Here is a 23,617-nt window from a genome sequence, read left to right as displayed (position 1 = left end):
CGGGTCTGGAGTGTCTGATTGTCAAAATTTTTTTTTTATTGTGTTGGTATACATGCCCCTAAAGTATGATGAAATTTTCAGCTATATTCACTGTTTACTTTGTCTGTGGTAGTCGCTAAGGTTCGACGTGTTTTTCTGAGCTCGGCGATTTTTACAATGGAAGAATCGAAAAGTCAAAGAATTTGTATTAAATTTTGCGTAAAAAATGAAATAAAGTGTTGCAAAGTGCAAAAATTCACCAGATATGGCTCCGTGTGACTTTTTCCTATTCCCAAAGTTGAAGAGACCCATGAAAGGACGGCGGTTTTCCTCGATTGAAGAAAATCGCCGAGAGTGCTCAAGGACATATCAAAAAGTGAATATCAAGGGTGCTTCGAAAATTGGAAAAAACGCTGGCATAAGTGTATTATATCTGGGGGGGGACTACTTTGAAGGGGACCACATTAATGTAGACGAATAAATAAATATTTTTTTGAAAAAACGAAAATTCCGGGTACTTTTTGAACAGACCTCGTATGTATATATATATATATGTGTGTGTGTAGATGGATATATAGCATGTGTTTAATTACTGAGCAAGGCGTGCAAATTATAAACCTGTTACAAAAATTTCAAGTATCAGAAGAGTTCTACATGATTAAAAATCATACGACAAAAGTCATGTCGTCAAAGTGCATATATTAGCTGAATTTGCAATATTCAACTTAAATATGAATAATTTAAATAAATTATTCTAGGATAATAAAAAAACAAGTTAGAAGAACATCTGCAACAAAACTATACAACATGGAGACAGGCTGTTCTAGATGAGTTTAGAGTACATATTTATATTTTATATTTATGGAACAAATTAGTATAATACTTGAAGAAATTATAAGTTATAATCAACAGTTTAAAAAAATATATAATAATATATAATAATATATTATAATTCTAAACGTAGTAGCTCGTTCGTAGCACGGCGCACAGATAAGGATCGTGAAGTGCTACGACCTGCTACGACATTGCATAGCATTGGATAATAGAAAATTGAGTTGATTTTAATGGATAATATTAATTTTTTAAACAAAAATATTTTTAGATGAACAGGTACACCTCACAAAATCTATTTTTTTATATTTGATACTTTTTGTTGATTTCTTACTTGCGTATATAAATATTTTATATAGCTGAAGCAATGGAAATTTGATACAATTTTAATTTAATCTTTTATAAATCACGGTTAGAAGACAAAATTGTGTGCTTTTACTGAAATTCCCAACATTCTTTCATTGCATAACTGTTTATGGCACAGATCTTTATCAACAATTTTAGCCGCCAAGTTCCCGTTAGCGGAGATTATATCATAGAAAAGGGCTGATTGCTATTAAACACTACAGCCAAAATAGTCTTGATAACACTTCGTCATTCAGTCAACAAAATATCTTCCAAGAAGCTTCATATTTTGCTTTATATTTTGTAGATTTTATTTTAAATATTGTCAGTTCCAAAACGGACTTTCACCTATACGCAGTTCTATGGTGCTACGTATATATATAAATTTATGCATTTACTAACACAAACGAGAATTGTGTATAAAATATCTATAATAAAACTAGTTTTGGATTTCTGAAACCAGACTCTGGTCAGCCCAAGACTTAAACCGATACAAAAACTAAGAATTGTGAATCAATAGTATCAGTGCATTGCGAAGAGCGTGGTGATCAGGAATTGAAATTGAGGGAATTTTAATGCAGATTTTGATATAAGCTTGGAACTTTTAATTTTCATATGTAGAACAAAATTATTTAATCTACCATAATATCCTATAGTGCCTTAAATTTTTGGGATATTATTGTACAAAAACAAATCTAAAACATAGTGAACATCACTTAAATTGAATTTTGAACTTATCAGACTATTATTTAGTTATCTTGTGTGTCAATGTCCCCGGGCACAGAAAACGGTTTGAAGCCAATTGCACCCTTTGCGTCTCAAAAAAGACGCTGGGATGTCAAAGTGTCAAAGTTTGCCACCAACACTGTCAATCCAATTCGTGAGATAGTGGATAATTTGAAATTGGAACCAAATCCTGATAAACAGATGATAGCACTTTCTATTGGTGAGTTATATATTCCATTCTGGTTAATCTGGTGTATTGACGATTTTAGGTGGCAGATGGCCACACGAGCTTGCAGAGCTTTATTATAAACAATGCGATTTTTTAAAATCACACATTTCTTGATAATAAATAATAGATACTGCCTATTTGAACATTTTGTGTATAACTGTTGTTTTTGGATTAATTTGCCAAATCTGATTTTTTTTATATATATAAATTTTGAAATCAATCTATCAAGACACTAGTACCAAGACAAGTAAGTCTTGCTGCTAGTTAATTATTTCAAATACTAATATATTAATATTTTTTTTATTATTTATTATATATTCTCCTAGACTGGGTGGAAAACGAAGCCAATATTAAGTTTAGCTTAGTTTTGTACATATATACATGTATGTACAAAACTAAGCTAAACTTAATATTGGCTTCGTTTTCCACCCTAGTGATTCGTTTTGCATCTTCAAGTCTTTTAAAGTTTTATAAATCTTAATTTAATTTATAAATAAATAATTTTGAAAATAAATGTATTGGAACCCAATTACCTATTTTCACAAGTTCAAAACTTATGGTTAGCAATATCATGATTAAGCTTTTGGGGATATTTATTATCGTATATGTGATTAGTAAAATTAATTGATACTATCAAGGTAGAGTTAGCTTCAATTATTAGGTATACACTTTTTTATTAATATAATTTATTAATTATTAATATAATTATTTTGGATAAATCTAGATTTTTTCTGAGGTACCACATTACATAAACGATATCATTATTGGTTTATTACATTTAAGTATAGTAATATCATTTCTTTATCTATGAGTAATATTTTAGGTATTATTATGTGTGCTTTTATTACAAGAAAAGCTCATAAAACAATAATTAATTCTGCTATGTGATTTATGTATAAATATTTTTATTTATGTGTGTATATATGTATTTTAAGCAAGTTTATATATACACACATATAAATATACATATATTTATATCCTGGTTTATATATTCAAGAGTGTTGTGTTTTCGTATTTTGTTTGTATGTGGAAATTTATATCGTAGAATTGTCGCATAAACGTCGCAAAAACGACTTTATAGGCTACTTAGAATGCGTATATCAAGTTTGACGAGATTCCGTATTTGCATAATCTGCGCATACATATTTAAAAATTCAATGTGAAAGCTCTTTGAAATTTTGGCAAGATCAATTAATTAGTACGAAATATTTGCACATATGTATAAAATTGTACATGCTGGTATGTATTGAGATTGTGTGTAGATATTGAACCATCGAGAAATTATATAATGCAATAAAAAAATTCATATAATGTCAAAAAACTTATAGAAGCTAGGTTACTCCTAGCCACTTTTAGGTAACTTTACCAAAAGCCTTTAGAAAAGGCAGTCTTTAACAAGAGCCAAAATTTATAAATTTTAAAATTGCTGTATTATAAAACACATTCATTGAATCACATTGAATTTTTATTATTTATTATTTACCAAATAAAATGTGCAAATAATTATTTAAAAATGCAACATAAACTGTAATTATTTAATAAATCATCAACTTTTAATGCGATCTTTATTTATTCACTTGAATATATTATTCAATCTTCTGGTGTAAATTCAAATTTATTATTCAGCATAAACCAGACTTGCATATAATCATTTCTGTGGTTCGACAAGGTAATTGAATACTAATCAACAAAATTATTGATTTAAATTTTAATTAAAAAATATACGTATTAGACAATATCTGCTTATATCAGGACTACAAAGTTGAACAAGAACTACATATATCATAAAATAGTAAATTTGTTTAGTTATTATTTTCAAAAACTAGAAATATGAGCAATTAATATTGAGTACTTGTTTATGCATCAAGTCGATAAATATATTAAATACTTTTCAAAATAATTTATATATTGAGATAATAATGTATCAATATGTTATCCAAGTACCTTTCCTATAATTACTTCAGGAGAGTCTAACTATTTGTAAGATTTTAAACTATTAAATTAATTATCAGTTAAAATTAACTCCTCTTAATACAATATATTTTATAAATTAATATAATTTGTACTATTCCATTATATTGATATTCCATTTAGCCCAATCATTATTAAAGATTCTGAAACATACTTAACTTTGATTCGTTTTAATTTACATTCTAGTTTCATGAAAAAATGATAAATATAATTCTACAAGAATCTGGAATTAATTAAATATACATGAGACATAGTCGTTCCGCGATATTAAATTTGAATGAACCGCGTTCAGTTTGTCGCTAGGTGTTAACTTCATGCAAGAGCAGATGTACATTGCCAACACAACATAAATATAATTGCACAAATAATATTGTCAAATTGACGTTTAGTATTCATTAGTGAAAAGCTTAGGAAAAAGTGTTAAAAACCGATGTAAAAATGTTTATTTCTTATTGTGCATTAATAGATTAATTGCTTTATTTACAAAATTATGAATTCTGTCTTTTCTAATGACTTCAATATAACTTAATCCGTTGATGTTTGTGAACGCATTTAATCAAATAATTAAGTTATCACGATGGTTGAATTTATGGACTTACCATTAGAAATATTAGCATTGATTTGTTCAATGCTTGATACTTCTTCAAAGCTCAAAATGTGTAAAACATGTGCTTTCTTTGACAATATGATGTCCTCTAAAAGTCTAGTCAGACACATGAGATTGAACACTGTCATCGACTTCGACAAACAAGATATCGAATTTATTGTAAATAATAGAATCAGATGCAATAATATTACTACTCTTAATGTCGATGGCTGGTATTGGATACCACGAAAGGAGTTATACCTGGCTATAAGAAAACTAACCAATCTTAAAGAATTGTTTGCACTTGATACAAAATTACAGGTCCAAGATATTTACTTATTGCTCGGAGTATTAAAAAATTTAGAATTTGTGTCATTCACATACCTCGATGGTAAAATTCAACGAGAGGCATTGCAAAAGTATAAAGAACGATTTAGGCAGTTATCTACTTTGATGATAGAATATAGAGGATCTAAGGAGCTTGATCAGTTATCATCATTCTTATCAGGTTTCAAAAATTATTGTGTTACACCTACTTTGAGGAAAGTAAATTATAAACTTATCAATAGAGATTATTTGTATATTAAGCTCAGAAATAGTTCTTTTCTGAAAGATTTGTATAATGGTGCTTTACCTGGTTATTATGAACTGCTTTGCGCATTTTTGCCTGATTTAGAACCAGTTGAATGGACTCGCAGGACAACATATCGATTAGCTTTTGCTTATGATACTTTACTACAAATGAGAGATAAGAAAATTACTGTGAGAGATATTTATAAAATATGTTTATTTGACATCAAGTATAATTTTAAAGATAAACAATTACCAGATACATTTAAAACTATTACCGATCTGTTTTTAAATGATGAACAAATATTTGATGTCCCCAATGCTCCAAGGCCTCCAAGTAAGAGCCGTTCTAAGAAGCAGAGATTGGGTGTGCAAGAAAGTGCAGATGATGAAGAGAAACAGCCTATTAGGACTTTAGCGGCCGCTTGCCCAAATTTACGGGTATTATGCATTAAAAAAAGAGAAAATTCTGAAACTTCAATGACATGGTACTCGAACTGCTTAAGAAGCATCTCTTTGTGGAAGCACTTAAAGGTTCTAACTTTACATAACATTGAAAGCAGAAATGGTGCATTTTTACAAGACGTAGCCAAAAATTGTCCAGACTTAACACATTTAACATTGTGTTTAACAGGGCCTCCTGGGTCCGTTTGCATATTTGCCACTGACATTTGTGAGGCGTTGCCATATATGACGAGAATACAATACTTCCATGTGCAAGAAATAGAACCTCGAGTTCAAGACTTATTGCATGCTCTTGCACATTGCTCTACTTTGAGAGTTGTAATGATGCAAATAAATCATAAGCTTTGTGTGAGGAAGGTTTCTAATGTTAATTATGATAATTTAAAATTTTTGCTAGTAAATGTACCAGAATTAATATTTCTTCATATTATCGATCCAGAATTTACAAAACATTGCGCTTATAATCTAGAAACTGCAATAAAGAAAGAATTTAAGTCTAGAAAGTGGTTAAAAGTTTACATGGATGACTGCAAATGTGAGGTTACTGCTGAACGTTTAAAACCATTATTCTTAAACGATTATGATTTGACAAATTGGACATACTGGATGAAATAGTTATTTATTAATTAAACTTTCAATTGAAATAATTGATATATATATATATATATATATATATATATAATTATATAATACGGAAACAAGAACCTATTTTTTGTATTACATTATTGTACCTTACCTTATTTTATCACAATGACTGAGATTTTTAGGTAAAATTGTAATGCAATAATAGAATATGTAGCATATAAGTTTGCATATATTTTTTGAAGGTTGTGCTTTGATTTCTGTGAGTGAATAAAAACCTTTGGTTTTCATATTGATTTATTTCAGTAAAATAAGTGGACAAGATGAATCTAAATAATCATGCAATGTACAATTTTTGGTTTATCTGAACAGGTTATCGGAAATATAGTTAAATTTACTGTTGCTTGGGTTGATTCCAATAATTAAATCTTTATTTTTTTTTGTAAAGATATTTATTTAAAGAGAACATGTTGACACAGTAAATATTTTTCATAGTACTTATTTTACCTCATTGTGATATAAATTCCACATGCTGTTTTACTTTTTAGTAATATAAATTATGATTTTATTTAATTTATTTACATAAATTCTGATATTTATGTAAGCGCAATTGTATATTAAGTTTGTGAAACAGTTAGAAATGCTTCGATATTAAAATCGATAGAAAACCTATAATGCTAGAGGTAATTTTTATGTAAATTATGACGTAAATAAATGAAACACTTACATCATACAAATATGAAGTTTTGTTTAAAATTAAATGAATACATGTTGAGTAATTTTTTATTCATAAATGAATTAATATCTAAAACTTACTTTATATGTACTATAGTACACTTATCTTTCTATTTCTGCAATCACTAATATGCCTTTTTAATTTCATGCACTATATATTTATAGACAGTTTTTAATTTTATACACAATATTTTATTTTCTAACGCCTTAGATTGGTTTAAACCTTCAAGTTTCTTATATTTTTTCATACTATTAATAGTACTTAAGATAGTACATTTTTTAGGATATCTGGTTTTTTACATTTCTTTTATTTATTAAAATTAAATTTTCAGTAAATACACAAATAATTCGTATAGTATTACAGTATTTTCTTTAGAATTAGTTGAGTTTAATCCAATTTTAGAGCTCAAATTGATATGAAATCGATCGCAAAGTCTGAAGTGTTTATCTGTATTAAAATTTAATTATTTAAGTATTTTGTTTAGTACTTGTATTTACCTTCGTTAGCTCTAATATATATATATATATATATATATATATATATAATTATATATTTATTGCTACAGATATTTTATACTGACAATCTGCAATACCTGATTGCGCAAATCAGCAACGATCGGAAACTTCCATTGACTGGAACAAGAATGTTACCTTGTTAATCGCTTGTAGTTATATTTTTCGATTTATAGATAAATTATTATTTGTAACCTACCAAATCACCCACCAGTACAGTGGTCTGACAAGGTCTATTATATAATTCTAGATAAAATATAAGTACAAAACTGTAGGTCTGATTCTTAATTGGGTAATTGGCCGATGGGAATTTTAAAATAGACTGGTAGGTCTTATATATTTTCTTTCCGGTAATGGTAATTAGTAATTACTAGTAATGATGATAAATAGAAAATGTTTAGTTCTGATGTCGATATAAAAATTACGGGTTAAATTTAAAACAACTAAATAGTTATAATCTTAACGGTTTAGGTAATAAAGGTATAAACTAAAATATATTCAATGAGGAAATAAATAAGTTCCGCATAAAATGCAAGGCCGAAGTAAATAAAAAATGGTTTGGTAATTATTATATTTTCTTTTGTGAACACAGATTGTAATTTAATAGCAGAAAATCAAAAATGATCTAAAATCCTTTACATAAATATTAATATTTTATACTTTTTTATAATCATTTATTGATCTAATTTGATTTATATTAATTTACTTAATTAACTAATTAGTTAACTCATCAATGAAACAGTTTTCTATTATATTGTTCTATTTATTATTACTATTATTAACTTTCCGTAGGGTAAGTTATTGTAATGGGCTGAAAATCGAAATTGAAATTTTTTACATTTCTCGACGTTTTAAAGGTTTCTGAACGTTTTGGCATACTTCAGAAAAAAATGGATGTGTGTGTGTTTATGTATGTATGGATACAAATTTCCAGTCACGTTTTCGGGCGCACGGATCAACCGATTTGAATGGTTAAAAAAACATTCGATTCCTATTGATAGGGATAAGAGATGATTAGTTTTTGGCGAAGGCAGGTCCTGCCGTTTCGGAGATACGGAGCAAAGAGTGCAGAAAATAGAAATCGACTTTTTGAGAGAACGGAATATCCGATGTGAATGATCTTACATTCAATTAGTAATGATTGGGAGAATTGTTTATTAGTTTTTGGCAAAGGCAGGCTCAGCCATTTCGAAAATGTGGAGCTAAATATGTAAAAAATGACAGTTTTTGAGAGAACTAAGCGTCCGATTTAAATGATTCAAAGAACTTTCTGCTTGTCTTAACAAAATAATTGATTTTGGAAAAAAAATGTATATATATATTTTTTTAGTTTCATTGTATATCGAAAATAATTCAGATTTTATTTTTATTCTGACTAAAGTTTTAATATAACTCTATATAATTCTTATAAATATTAGACAATGTTACAATATTAATAATAATCTATTTGAAACCATTCAGTATTCCTCGAACATTTCGTTACGGTACGGGAAGTTCCAGCAATTTGCTTTAAGGCACGATGCCATACACCCCACTAGTTAATTTATTATTTCTTTTTATAATTTCCACGATTATTATTTCTATTTATTTTTTATTATTATTATTATAGTTAGTTATTTGTTTTTATTTATTTTTTTTCCTTTACTTTACATTATAGATTTGTTTAGACTATGTACTTACTGTAGCTTGTAGAATTACTCACCTTATTCTGATTTAATTTAAGAAAAAACTAGTTGGTTTGGTATTTAGCCTTGAGGCAAGTTACATGAACTTCCCGATATGTGTAAATAATTGACTTAATCAAAAAAAAGTGTAAATAATATACTTCATCAATCCTACTTTAAAAAACGATAATAATTTTAGTAAAGTTTGACGAATTTTTAAAATTAAACTACTTGTCGTAATGCCGTAATATTACAGTAAGTTCTATAAGACCATGATGTATATCGCCAAAAAAAAGTTCCATGAAAATCGGCTTAAATTTTTTTTTCAACAGTTCATTACAAGAAAACGGCTCGGTAGATTTTCACCTAAAATTAATCAGTACCATTCCCAACTAATATCTTTCGAACAGTTTTTGATTTTTTAAAATCGGTTCGGTAGGATGAGCTTAAATATGGACGAAAAGTTTAACACTTTTTTTTAAATTGCAAAGAAACGGCTTGGCAGATCGTCGCACAAAACTGACAAACGATAGTCCTCACCGAAATACATCAAATGGCTTTGAAATTTCTGAAATCGGTTCAGGCGCTTTTGAGAAAACGTCGATCAAAAGTCTAATTTTGACAAATGTCAAAAAAACTATACCAATTTTTGCAAACTTTGACGAATTTTTAAAGCTAAACGAGTTGTCATAGGGCCGTAATATTTTAGTATGACCTAGAAAACTATGGTATCTACCGTCAAAAAAAAAATCATAAAAATCGTCAATTTTTTTTTTTTTAAAACGTTATTACAAGAAAACGGCTCGGCCGATCTTTACCAAAAACTAATCAGCACGATTCCCAATCAATATCTATCGAATGGTTTTTGAATTTTCAGAATCGATTTAGAATTGCGGGCTAAAACGTGGGCGAAAATTTTTTCACTTTTCTGCAATTTACAACGAAACGGCCTGGCCGATCGCCGCACAAAACTCAGAGACGATAGTCCTCATCGAGATACATCAAATGGCTTTTAAATTTTTAAAATCGGTCCAGTCATTTTTGAGAAAACGTCGATTTACGGCAAAAAATCTGTTCACATACACACACACACACACACACATACACACACACACACATACTTTTTCCAAATTTGGTCCCATTCGATTCAGAATGGCTTGAAACGTCGAGAAAACATAAAATTAGCGAATCGGATTTTTTGATGAAAACATAAACTTCTCCTTCGGGAAGTTAAAAAAAAAATAATAAAAATTATTATATACTAATTTCAAACATTCATATAAACTGCATATTCCTGCACTCGATTTTTTTATCAAATTTAATATTATATTTTCAATAAAATTTATATTTATTCAAGGTAATCTATAATCCAAAAAATATTATATATTATATACAAATTCTGTATTTTCGAAAATATTATAATTGTATAAAAATGAATTTATATAAAAATATATACACACAAACCTATATACAAGTAAACAAATGTAATGAGTGTTACGTATCGTACAAATAAATTTTACATTAAAACAATATTTGGTATGAATTATAATAATATACATCCATTCATCATCTTAAGCTTTGTAATAAATCTAGGACACATGGGAGGTTTAACCGTTTTCCGTAATTTCACATCATATTAAATCATGCTCAAGGGTGCTAAAATATATTATCTAGTGATAAAATTTACACCCAAAGTACTTGATTATTTATCCAGGTGACCCAACTGTTTTTGGTAACTTGAAACCTCATTCAACAATCCCAAAAGCCTTGTGCAAGGCCTTAGAATCCGGAAAAAACAACGGTTACGGTCCAGCCGTTGGTTTTCCAGCCGCCCGAGAGGCCGTCGCAAAATATAGCCGACATCAAGGCCCAGTCACAGCTCAGGATGTCATCCTTTGCAGCGGTTGTTCCTGTGCCCTGGACATGTGCATATCAGTGCTGGCCAATCCAGGAGAGAATATACTGATGCCCAGGCCTGGTTTCTCGATTTATAGAACTTTGGCCGAGGGGATGGGCATACAAGTTAAATATTACAATCTGCTGGTAATAAAGGATTAAAATAGTAAAAACTGTTATTACATCTTATCAGCAGTTTGTTATTTACTACTAACTTTTCTTTATCTTTTCCACCCAGCCCGAACGTGAATGGGAAGTAGATCTCCAACACATGAGGTCCCAAATTGACGACAAAACTCGTGCCATGATCGTCAATAACCCATCTAATCCTTGTGGATCAGTCTACACAGCTGATCATCTGCGTGATATCCTCGATATTGCTTCCGAATTTAGAGTTCCAATTATTGCTGATGAAATTTACGAACATTTCGTATTTCCTGGCAATGAATTTCATTCCATGGCTAGCTTGAGTGATGATGTACCCATACTTTCTTGTGGCGGTCTCACGAAAAGGTAGTAATATTGTCTCATATAAGATTTACTACTATCATCTATTTTGTTCTTAGGTTTTCGTTATAATTTTCAGGTTTTTGATACCTGGTTGGAGAATGGGTTGGATTATAATAAATGATAGAAATGATGTTTTTAAGGGGGTACGCAAAGGCCTCCAAAGTTTAAGCACACGTATAATTGGTAGCAATACCTTGGTACAAGGTGCTTTGCCAGAGATATTGGCAGATACTCCACAAGAATATTACGATGATCTTGTCCTTACACTCGCGGTATGCAAGATTTATTATAAATATTAATTAATCAATATATGCCATCTTTCTATCTCTTAATTGTTCATTTCAATTCTTCAGAGGCATGCCAAATTAGCATACGAAATGCTGAAAGATTTACCAGGTTTGACCCCAGTAATGCCTCAGGGTGCTATGTACATGATGATCGGTCTTGACATGGAGAATTTTCCGGAATACAAAACCGAGATGGATCTTGTACAGGAGTTGGTCAAGGAACAGAGCGTTTTTTGTCTCCCAGGACAGGTAAAAAAATAAAAGAAAATCCTATTGCAAAATTTATAATATATGTATATCATATTTTTTATCCTTCAGTGATTTCTATATTTATTTAACGCAAAACTTCGTAAGATATTTTTAATTTGTTTAAAAATTTAATTAACTTTATCCGAATATGTATGCTGATAAATTGTGATAATAGTCAGCATATTTCACCTTTAACATTTTGATATTTTGTTAGCCAAAATTATGAAATATGTTTCAGATTCGCGAGATAATTATATAGAATTATTTTAAATAAATTTAACTATAATGTTTTAGTGTTTTGAGTATCCTAATTACATGAGGATGGTGCTAACCGTACCTGAAGAAATGATAGAGGAAGCTTGCAAGAGGATTGCTGAATTTTGTGAACAGCATTATAAAATGAACAATAATATTAAAGTAATGCAAATATAAGTTAATATTTAAAAATTATGAAGAAAGGATGGGTTACTATCAATGTATACGAGAAGTTTTTTAACTACTTATTGGAATTTTATATTTATTAATGCATATCCCATCGAATAAAAAGATAAAAAATATCAATTTTTAAAAGACAAAAAAAAACTGTTACTAATATAATACTCAAATTTTGTATAAGCATTTGTATAATGTTATTATTTTTTTATTGATGGTCAAGTTCTGAAATCATTAACAGGATACTTTTTTGTACTATTTAGCAGTGATATTATTCTTTGTCAATTCTTCGTCTCAAAAAATTTTGATAGTTTTTGATATTATGAAAAAAATTATAAAATGTTTACTTCTAATTAATTTGTAAACTTCTGCTAATGAAGTATTTTCATGTAAAAATACATTAGAGCTTATATTAAGCTAACCGATATAATTTTCATTTACAAAAATTGTTTGTGAAATATTCAGCGTTTGTGACGCAGATGTTTGTTTAAAAGCATTTTTTTATTGAAAATGTAAAGTCATGTTGTGATATTCTGTAACAAACTGTAGCACATATAAATAAATTTAGAAGCAGTAACCAAAAAATGTTTTTTTTAAATATTAATTTAAGGTAAGAAATTTATTTACTTTATATATCAAGTATCTGATATTTGTTAATTTTTTCATCATCAAAATTATATAATTGATTACAGAAGAGACTTTAGGAATTGGGAACGCACATTATGCTCCAATGAAATTATTCTACTTTTCCAGTAAAATATTAAATAAATAATTTATAATCATCTTGTGAGTGTGGCGTATCAGGTAAGATTTATACCGTTTTTAATAAATCAACAAACAGGTCCTATTTATAAAAATGTACAAAAATGTATCGAATATCGATTGATATGGAAAATATAAAATTGTAGAAGACGAATTGTTATTGGTTGGTATACCTGAAATTTATCTATATTTTCCCAGAAAATTAATTCAGTTCGTGTTGGGTGTTCGTAGGATTGAGGTGAAATCATGGTGTTTAGTGCAAAAATTGTGATAAAATACTTTTGGATTCAGTAGCCAAGGAGAAAATACAAATCATGGGTAAGTCACCTTAATTTAGTTGTAAATTTATTTTACCAAGACATAAAAAATAAAACATATTTGAGTATACGAATACATTTTAATCGACACGTTAAAATATACATGTTATAAAAGAATTATTCTGTATATGTATTTATAATTGTAATAAGTATATACATATACAAATCGACAAAACACTGATTCGTTAGATATAAGTGCCTTAATTAGAATTTAATATAGGTACAATATTTATACAAGTTAGTTAAATACAGTTAGTAGAATGAAACAGTTAGCAGACATTGAAATTAGTAAAAATAATTTTTAGTTTGATCGTAATAAGAAAATGTTCAATTTGTAATGGTTTCTTGAAAAAATAATCACAAATTATAATATTTATGTCACGTGTAGACTGAGATAGTCTACGATGCTTGAATTTATTAAATAATTCATCACGACAATTAACAGTAAATTAATGAATTTTTATGATTCAAAATAACAAGCTAGATTTTTTAAATAAAATTGAAACCATTTCCAGATCAACTTCTTTGTTATTATCCATAACTTTTTAATGTTCAAAGCAAATTAAATTTTTTTTATTCAGTTATTGAAATTGAAACAACCTTCTTGTAATTATTTAAGAAAGTTATAATATTATTAATTTCAGTGTCCATATACTAAAGGCACTCAGATAGATCTCCTTTTACACCATACATGCATATTATTTATAGAAGCATATTTTTCATTATTTTTTAAATTAAGCAACTTATTAAAAGATAGTTGCAGTGGGGGTTTTCAATTTGTTTTTGAATGAAAAAATGCGTTTGAGAAAAAAATCTTTCCATTTAGCACTATTATGTGAATTTATAATTTCATTCCTTATCTGCACTATTAGATAATAGATTTTTATTTAATATCATCAAAAATCGTACAGTCATTTCAGAGCTGTATTTTGTTAGAAAATTAGTAGATTTATTAGATATTATTCTATCTGCTAAACAAGTTTCAGATTTTAATCCACATTTAATATAATAAATTAGAAATATAATGTATGCTAGAAATCAATACATTATAATTCATAATAATTGCTTCGAACGTAAACAAATATTTTTCATTTTATTTTATGGATTAATCAAATATCAAATTAAGTATATAAAAAAAATTAATTCAGTTATATAACTATGCCATCATTGATTTATTTCATTCATAAATATTTAGAATTATTTAAATAATTCCCTTTTAATATGATATAATATTATCGAAGAATAAATATTTACGTTGAGTTATTGAATATTATATTAAGATCACTTTAAATTATGAAATTCTGATTTTTTTCTGAATCTGATTATTTAGGTTATTATAAACAATTTTATAAAGTTTTTTTTCAATTTATTTTATGAAATTTTTTTAAATTATTCAAATTTCAAACAAAAATCCCCACTGTATGATTATTAGTAAAGAATGAATATAAAAGTGCATGCTATTATTTATCCACAATTATTTTTAAGTAATACTGTTATATCTGCACATTCTTACAACTATAATTATTGTCTTTTAATTACTTAAATTTTTATAGCAAATGTTTCTTGACAACTACATTGGTTTTATAGATTTTTACTATTTTTTCACCTATCTAAATATTTGAATGACTCGTAAAATTTGGATATTATTATGAATTCTTGCAAAATAATTTTAATGACTTTATACTACGTTTTGTATACTTTTCAGTTATATGTGTAATTTTGCTTGAAATTATACCTAGCATGATAAGAAGCAATATAAAAATGTTATGAGACATTAATTTCTTTAACAACAATAGATTTCAAAGATTTCAGAATTTAAATTGAAATTTACCTAAAAATCATAAATTAGATACTGTATCAAAAATATCAGACGTACTTATTACACAACTATTTCAGGATCGTATTAAATTTTAAATAAATGGTTAATAATAATATATATCCAACAAATATTAATAAATAGTTATGTAATCATTGAGCATTATTAAAATTTATTTATTTGTCACTAACGAAATTAATGTCAACTATTTCAATAAAGCCAAAATATTTTATGTTCTACAATAAAACTTCTAATTCTTTTTGTACACAAATTATTGTCATAAAAATTATTTTATATTCTATTTTGTACTGAATAAATTGATTTTTCGGTTCGTTCAATGTAAATTCATTTAAAATTGCTTCTTGTTAAAATTCCTGTTCATTCTTGAATATTTATATTAATTGATTTTTGTATCTTTAATAATTATATACACGACAAATAGAATATATTTGAGCTTTATAATACATTCATATTCTCAAGGCTCTAATCACATTGTAAATTTTCTAAAAAAATTTAAGTTTTGCTGATTATAAAATTAAAACTATAAACTATAAATATTAATTTTTGTAAAATATTTAAAATTAACGATATAGATAAATGGTAATTTTTATAAGGTACAAAAAAATTAAATTTAATTGATTTAGTTAGTTTTTGCATGAAGTTAATTAATTTCAAATTCAATCACATAAATTAGTATTGTCGTAGATAATATCTTATCTTATATCTAAGCAACGAAATATTTAACAGTATAATAATTATTAATAACAGAAATTACAGGATTTTTATAATAAATTTAAACAAATTTAAAAATGATTATATAATTATTTTATAAAAAACAATGTTTAAATCTTAACGTAATATAAAATCTGACATTTTATCCCGGGCTATAAGTATTATTGTAATTAACATTATTAATTAATATCGAATATTATGTTTTATAATATAATTATTTTAGAGCCTACATTTACATAATAAAAATTAAGTAACCGTTTTAATTAATTTTGTTTATTGCAACACTAAATATAGTTAAATTTTTTTGTGTATACATTTATATCAAAAATCGAGAGTGATAAAAAATAATTTTTTGGGTAATAATATTATTTTTTGAAATCAGTACGATTTTGGTTTCAAGCTTGAATTTTGATATAAACATATAAATTATAGTATTTTTGCAAATAGAGTAAATATTAGCAAATACTTCACAAATAACAAATCGACAAATCTCCTCAAGCTTAGATTTCGACACACTTTGCATATATTCATTGAATTTTAATACTTTCAATTGAAAATATTAAATATATATTATTGTCATAATATTAAAATCCTATTAAACAAGTTTATTGTCAAAACCCTCAAATTTATCACATTTTTTAAAATCTGAATTAGATCTAAATATACAAGAACAAACCTACATCGAAATATTCTTAACAATTCCTTAACATTAATTATTATCATTTTTATATCAATGTTTTAAATATTACAATATGTTTAAGCCTAAAAATAGAGTAAAATGTCGCGCAGCATTTTGAATGAAAACTCGAATTCATCCTAAATTCAGTACCAATTGCAAAAAAATCATATTCCAATTAAAATATTAAATAATATACAAATTGGTTTTGTGGTAAACAAAAGCCAAAATCAGCTTCAGCCGACCAAATGAAAAAAATCCATAACACTCTTATTTTTATAAAAAGAAATAAAGAAAAATTCTATTAAAATAAAATAGAAGTAATTATTCAAAATGCATTTTTTTGGATGTTTGTTAAAATCAATAAAAAATTTTATTTTCTTATTAATTTTGCAATTGGTACCATATAATTTATATGCTTTCTCATACTTAAAGTATTTATTTATAGCTTAATACTAGTATTTTTATTGTCATACATTACTGAGTTCAATATTATTGTCAAAATTCAGTTAAATTTCGTAAATGTTAAAAAATCTCATTTTTTTTTAAATCTTGAAGTCCAAGATTTTTATTATCCCTTCTTTCTAGCTTTTTGTATTAATAAAACAACAAATTCATATTAAATTAGATCAATCCTTAAAATCGTCAATTTTTAAAATATGATGATTATAAATTGTTTTGCTATAATACATTTTTAGGTCAATAAACATTTTCAATAATTCTTTTAAAATTTAAGTTTAAAAATAAAAATAGCGGTAATTTACTCATAGGTAAAGATTATTAGAAAATACTTTAAATATTCAATATAATTATTAAAAATAAGTATTTTTTTTAATTGTCGTTTTATTTAATCCTAGTATATAATTTTAAAATAATAAATGCTTTAATAAGCATTTATTATTTCAAAATTATATACTAGGACTGAAAAAAATTATGACAAATTAAAAAAAAAAAATATTGCACTAATGTGCAATATAGCTAAACACGTTAACAATAACAAATTACTTTTTCTATGAAAATATTCAAACAAAAATAATATATATGTATACAGCTCTTACATTAAATTGAAAACCCCTTATAATCTTAATTTTATTTTTTGTTTCCGAAATATGTATCTGTCTTGTTCAAATCTATAGAAAACTCAGCACATAAAGCTACTATAGAGAATTTTATAAGATACTTTAGATACTTTGGATATATATATAAGAGAGTTTTCAATTAATTATTAACGAACTCATATATTATAATGTAACAAAATATATGAGATTGTTCAAACAATGTATAAAGATTAGTACAAGTCCTATAAGAATCGTATAAGAATCTTGAAAGATTCACGTGTAACAGTTCAAGTTGTTAGATTTTGTTCTTGGTATATATTTAGCATTTATTTTTACCAGTCTGACGAATATAAATACTACTATTTTAGACTTTAAAAAAATTCTTTTGTAGGATTAAATTGTTTTTCAATCATATACGCTGCACGGCGGATATGTTTTTCCATTGATATATGCATTGGTTGTAAAATTCATCCTTTGTGTGCGCTAAATAGTTTTATTTACTAACTTCAACTAGAACAGTTGTAATTGAATAATTGTAACATATAAAAAATCCGAAAATTGTATTTATATATTAGTATCAATAACAAAAAAAAAATTGCTGAGTTTGGTAAGTGTTAAGGCAAGGCTATATTTGATGAAATTTGTCCAGACCAGTATTTTATATAGAATTTTATTTATACACGAAGCATAATGTGTATAATTTGTTGTAGTAAACTTGAATAAATGTTTAATTAATAAAACAATCCAATAATCATGATTTTTCCATCCATTCTAGTTGAAATTAGTTTCAATGTAGCTATTTCTCATAGCCTTAGATAGAAGCACTCGTAAGGATTACTGATATTCATCATTATTCGGTTGTCATTCCTCGATTCCATTTAATCCTCGTATCAGACTGGTAATAATAAATGCTAAAGCTGCTAAAGGCCATGATGCATTTTGAGAAATGCTGGGTGCTTTGCTCACACCGACGATTTTTCGAGGTGATCGGCCTGGATCCACAATGTTGATTTTCCAGCCGAGGTTGTTATGGGTGTAACACTATAAATCAAAATTGTAAATGAATTTGAATTATTTCTTATCAGCAAAAAACATGGATTGTATCAAATAATTCCTTTATATTAGAAATTCACCCAAATTTAGTAGGGGCAGTTATGCTGCATACTCCAGATTTTAAACTAGGGCTACTGGATTTAATTTGTCGTATTAATTTTTTTTTACTTTACCTGGTAGTATAATAAGTCAGGTGCATCTATCGGCACTGTCCAGGTTAAAACAGCTGGTTCACCGCCAACACACTCCAAAGACAAAGTTTCCTTAAATTCCTGGAAGGATTCGAATTCGGCAGATCTGTCTACTGTTTTATGTATCCACTCGCAATATCTTCCAGCTATAATATTGCATATTATTTGAATATAAATAAATATTCTAGATAATATTACTGAAGTATCTTAGAAATTAACCTGCTGTTGGATAAGGATAACCGTCCATATCAAAATCTACTCCTGCATAAACTTTTTGCTTCATTTGCTCCAAATCAGTTTTTTGTCCATAACCGCCTTCACTTGAATCGCATATGTAGAATGGATGGTATCTGAAAATTTAATTTATATCTATATAATTATCTCAGTGTATGCAAAAGGTCAGGTGCTCTTATATTTAAATTATATCCACTAATTCATACGGTATAATAAAATTATTTTTATCCATACCTAGCTGGATTTGTTCTATCATTTCCTCCTTCAACAATGAAAGTATATGTTTGACCACGTTCCAAATATAATTCTGGTATCAACATATCATTGATGTACCATGCAATACCCCAACTTGGATGACCTAAAGGAAATTTAATATTTAGTAATAGTTTCTACTCGACAGTTCCAACCACAAATAAAAAAGTCACAAAAAATGAGTCTATGTAGGTGAGAATTTTCTTAAACTAAATATATCTTGAAATTGCCTTTAAGAGTGTATTGTGATAATCAAATCTATTGCAACATTCTCTAAATTTTGGTATAAAATATCTATAATCACGCCATATTCCTGGACAGGCAGGTAGTCCGTCTTAAGTATCTTTTTTGAGATAAATTTTTCAATATTTGCACCTGTAATTGGTGTGTATCCCCGTTTTCCTCCGGTCGGTCCTATTCTGGCAGTGAATGTGTTATTCACTGTATCTCTAGAAGCCACTAAAGTCATAGGTTCCCAAGCTGTGTATACCGAAGCTTCCGATAATTCATATAAAGAAGCTGTACACTGATGATCATCCTGTTGAAAAAAAATAGTTTTTGATATTGCTGAACTTACAAAAATAATAAAAGAAGATGCTTGTAAAAAACTAGTCTGTTACTGAATTTTAGAAACATTTGAAATTTAATTAAATTCGATTAGTATGAAAAATACTCTCGTACTCATTTAAAAATAGTAATTTTATATGGTTACCGTAGCAGAAAAATCAATTTTCTGGTCATAAGTCGAATGATCGCGAATATTATGCTTATTGACTTCTCTTCTCGAATTCAAAGGCCCAATGGCTGCTATCACAGACTGTGCATTTTGTCCAGATCCTCCAACACGGAAAGGAAGATCATTTACAGGCTCGTTAGTCTGCAAAGGTCTCCTAAAAGTGACCGAAGTGACGCCGTTTCTTCGAGTACCTCGAACTTAAATAAAGAAATTATATCATAATATTATATATTGATATTATTGTAATAATTTATTTCTTTTATTATGTTAATGTGATGTTATTTACCAACTTTGGCGTCGTTTCTACCACCAATACGTTCGTCAGGACAAGCTCCTTTCTTGCCATCACATTGGGCCAAGTCTGATAAATAATAATCTGTGGCGTAGAAATTTTCCTCGTTTGAAACGTAGTGGATTACTGTTACATCGGCACCTATTTTTTTTTTATATTTTTAATATTTCTAATACTTAAGATCGTTTTCACATAATTGGTTTAATGAATATTATGACAAATTATCAAAATCTCCAGTACCTTTCATTTGAGGAGCTCCTTGTTTGCCAGATAAACCGAAAGCAGCCCATTCCTTTTCTTCAATTCGGGCAGATAGTTCTATTTGTATATAATCACCCTTCAAAATAATGGTATTTCATATTATTTAATTATTTTATTGAATATTTCAATTAATTATAATGGATAAAATGATAAATATTAATAAAATATTAAATTGAGTTGCAATTATCTCATTCATCTGGTTGAATATGATAATTATCTAGTTCATAAAGGTATGCATATATATTGAAACAAACAAATTTTATTTTTAATAAATATTATTAGTGCATACTGTGATTAATTTATGAATTTTATTTTAAAGATAATTAATGATATAAATTAACAAACCTGTACTTCCCATCGCACTTGTAATCGTCTATCCAAAAATTCTCTGCAATTTGTATTTGTGATTGGTTTGATAGTTGTGCTTGTCTATAATAAAAGTTAATTTTTAGTTTAATAATATTTTCGTTATCAATTTTTTAATTTTATATGAGTCTTAATTATATTTTCGATATTTTGATTTCATTAATACAACATTACTTACCGGATTATACCACCAAGAAGGCTAGCAGTGAAACGTAAACATATGATAAGTTGCAAAGTTTTAACAAAAATTTTGTTTAATGTATAAAACACATTTATATGAATAATTTTTTAAATACTTAGCATTTTTGATATTTATTTTCATCACTAAAAATTAAATTAGTTACTCAATTTCTATTCTATTTTACTCACCGTTATTTTAGTCTGTCCCAACGCTGGAGGTACATCTAAATCTTTCGGTATCATGACATGTCCAAAATTATGTCTATACTGAACACACCACATTGCTAACCAATCTATATCATAAACTGTTAAATTTCCAGGCAGCTGAATTTCTATATCTTCACCTTGGTAACCCCGTAATGGTTCCAGAGAACCCATTTCATTTGGAACCTATGCAAAAAAAATTTAAATCAATATTTGAAATTGTGGATTAATTTTAATTTTTCTACCTTAATCCCCATTTCTGATGGTTCTGGTCCAGTTCCAACCCAGAAATAGGCATCAGGGCCTGCACCATCGTAATGTAAATTAGGGATGTAGAACGTCTTGGCATCCAGAACACTTATATTACCAGATCGTAGCGCATGTGCGAGACGTTTGAATTCGGGCAGAACTCGTGGTTTTGGCACATCTAGGTCTGGGGGGATAAAAACTTCTCCAAAGTCCACCTGGAGTACAAAGAAATTTAAGCTTATTATCTGCACACAAAGATTTCTTGTGATAATTTTGGTCATTTCGATGATAGGATTTGAGATGTTTAGAGAATTTTACGCAATTCTAAAGAAACTTTTTTTTAATCTTTAAAAGTAATGCGGTCTACAGATCAAGTTAATGTAAAGCGCTGACTAAATGCAAAAGTGGGAGCATGTTCAAATAAACATACTACAGCTTTCTCCCTTTGGACCCTATGCCATAATCATATAGTCTAGCTGTTATGGAGACTGTCACTACCGTGACTGAATTTATTTTTGTGTTTTTTTTTTTAATAAATATATAATTTTTTTTATAATTTCAATATTTATTACAACTGCTAAATAATTAACATCTAGTAATATTGATAAATAATAACATAAATTTAAATAAATAAGAAAGTAAAGGATAAAATTTACATAAAAATAATATCAGTAATATGATGATTTAATATAAAATAGAAGCAAATAACAATAAAAATAAAATTAATAAATAATATAAATAAAATTTCTGAATAATAAAATAGTACTAGAAAAATAATAAAATATAACAAAATAACAATAATGGAAATAGTAAGATAATAATAATAATAATAATAATAATAATAATAATAATAATAATAATAATGTTAGCGTTTACAAGTTTATGAGATCATTGGGATTTTTCGTTTTAGTCTGGTTGAGCGCGCTTCTGAGAAAACTTTTTGTGCCAAGTAATTTGGGTAAATATATAAATATAATCTGTAGTTATAAACAACATTCAGTAATTTTAATGGTTTATGAAAAAAGGTCGAATGGTCACCCAGTGGTGATCCGATTCGAGATGTTTAGCTTACAGATGTAGTCCTGATGTAATTTTACATATTATAGGATTACTAAAGAATATCAAAAATGGTCCGTTTTCTTCTGAGCCATTCAATGCCATGTTTTTTTATTAAGATTTTGGCCATAATGTTTGGGTGATTCTGTATTATATCCTTGTATTTCAGACTGAACTTTTCAATTTCTTCATTAACTGTGTTTATGTTCAAATCTGTTTGAACCAACCAATTTGGGACATACATGGGTGCGTTTATAATTTCTTTCAAAATCTCATTTTGAAATTTTTAAATTATGGCGATGTTGTATTTGCGCGCGGTTCCCCAAAGCTGTATTCCGTACGTCCAAATTGGTTTTACTATATTAAAATATAAAAATTCTTGTTTGTTTGTTTTCAATCATATTCACATTGTTATCCTAAATATTTGTTCTAGTTAAGTAATTAACTAATTTTCTCAATTCGATTACATAAATCATCTGCTATTTATTACTTACTATATAAAATAATAGTAAATTTTTTATCGATTATTTTTAACTTTTCCCAAATGCATTATTAATATGGTGCACATTTAATTCCAAATGGGGCGAAAATTTTCGCTTCGCCGTTGGCTTC

The 23,617-nt window shown here is 27.3% G+C and overlaps 2 protein-coding genes across 2 annotated transcripts in view; one reads left to right on the top strand and one right to left on the bottom strand.

Moving 5' to 3' along the window:
- Positions 1-1,692: 1,692 nt before the first annotated feature.
- LOC113372367 (tyrosine aminotransferase-like) lies at positions 1,693-12,585 on the top strand. Its single transcript, XM_026612689.1, has 6 exons — positions 1,693-2,101; positions 10,911-11,239; positions 11,331-11,605; positions 11,679-11,874; positions 11,956-12,138; positions 12,433-12,585. Exons 1-6 carry the CDS (start codon positions 1,924-1,926, stop codon positions 12,568-12,570), a joined length of 1,299 nt encoding a protein of 432 aa, XP_026468474.1. The 5' UTR covers positions 1,693-1,923; the 3' UTR covers positions 12,571-12,585.
- A 6,207-nt stretch (positions 12,586-18,792) lies between these two features.
- Positions 18,793-23,617, bottom strand: part of LOC113373477 (protein Skeletor, isoforms B/C-like) — a 7,423-nt gene continuing 2,598 nt past the window's right edge. The window contains exons 2-13 of the mRNA XM_026613772.1: positions 21,946-22,164; positions 21,686-21,886; positions 21,495-21,515; positions 21,296-21,379; positions 20,930-21,026; positions 20,684-20,830; positions 20,374-20,594; positions 20,037-20,199; positions 19,644-19,767; positions 19,395-19,525; positions 19,158-19,321; positions 18,793-18,972 (exon numbers count right to left, since the gene is read on the bottom strand). Coding sequence (XP_026469557.1) covers positions 18,793-18,972; positions 19,158-19,321; positions 19,395-19,525; positions 19,644-19,767; positions 20,037-20,199; positions 20,374-20,594; positions 20,684-20,830; positions 20,930-21,026; positions 21,296-21,379; positions 21,495-21,515; positions 21,686-21,886; positions 21,946-22,164 — 1,752 coding nt within the window. The remainder of the gene's footprint in view (positions 18,973-19,157; positions 19,322-19,394; positions 19,526-19,643; positions 19,768-20,036; positions 20,200-20,373; positions 20,595-20,683; positions 20,831-20,929; positions 21,027-21,295; positions 21,380-21,494; positions 21,516-21,685; positions 21,887-21,945; positions 22,165-23,617) is intronic.

This window comes from Ctenocephalides felis, unplaced genomic scaffold (genome assembly GCF_003426905.1).
Source record: "Ctenocephalides felis isolate EL2017-DRISC unplaced genomic scaffold, ASM342690v1 CF-g0.4_SCAFFOLD_01604, whole genome shotgun sequence".
Classification (NCBI taxonomy): Eukaryota; Metazoa; Arthropoda; class Insecta; order Siphonaptera; family Pulicidae; genus Ctenocephalides; species Ctenocephalides felis.
This window is presented reverse-complemented; position numbering and strand designations above follow the sequence as displayed.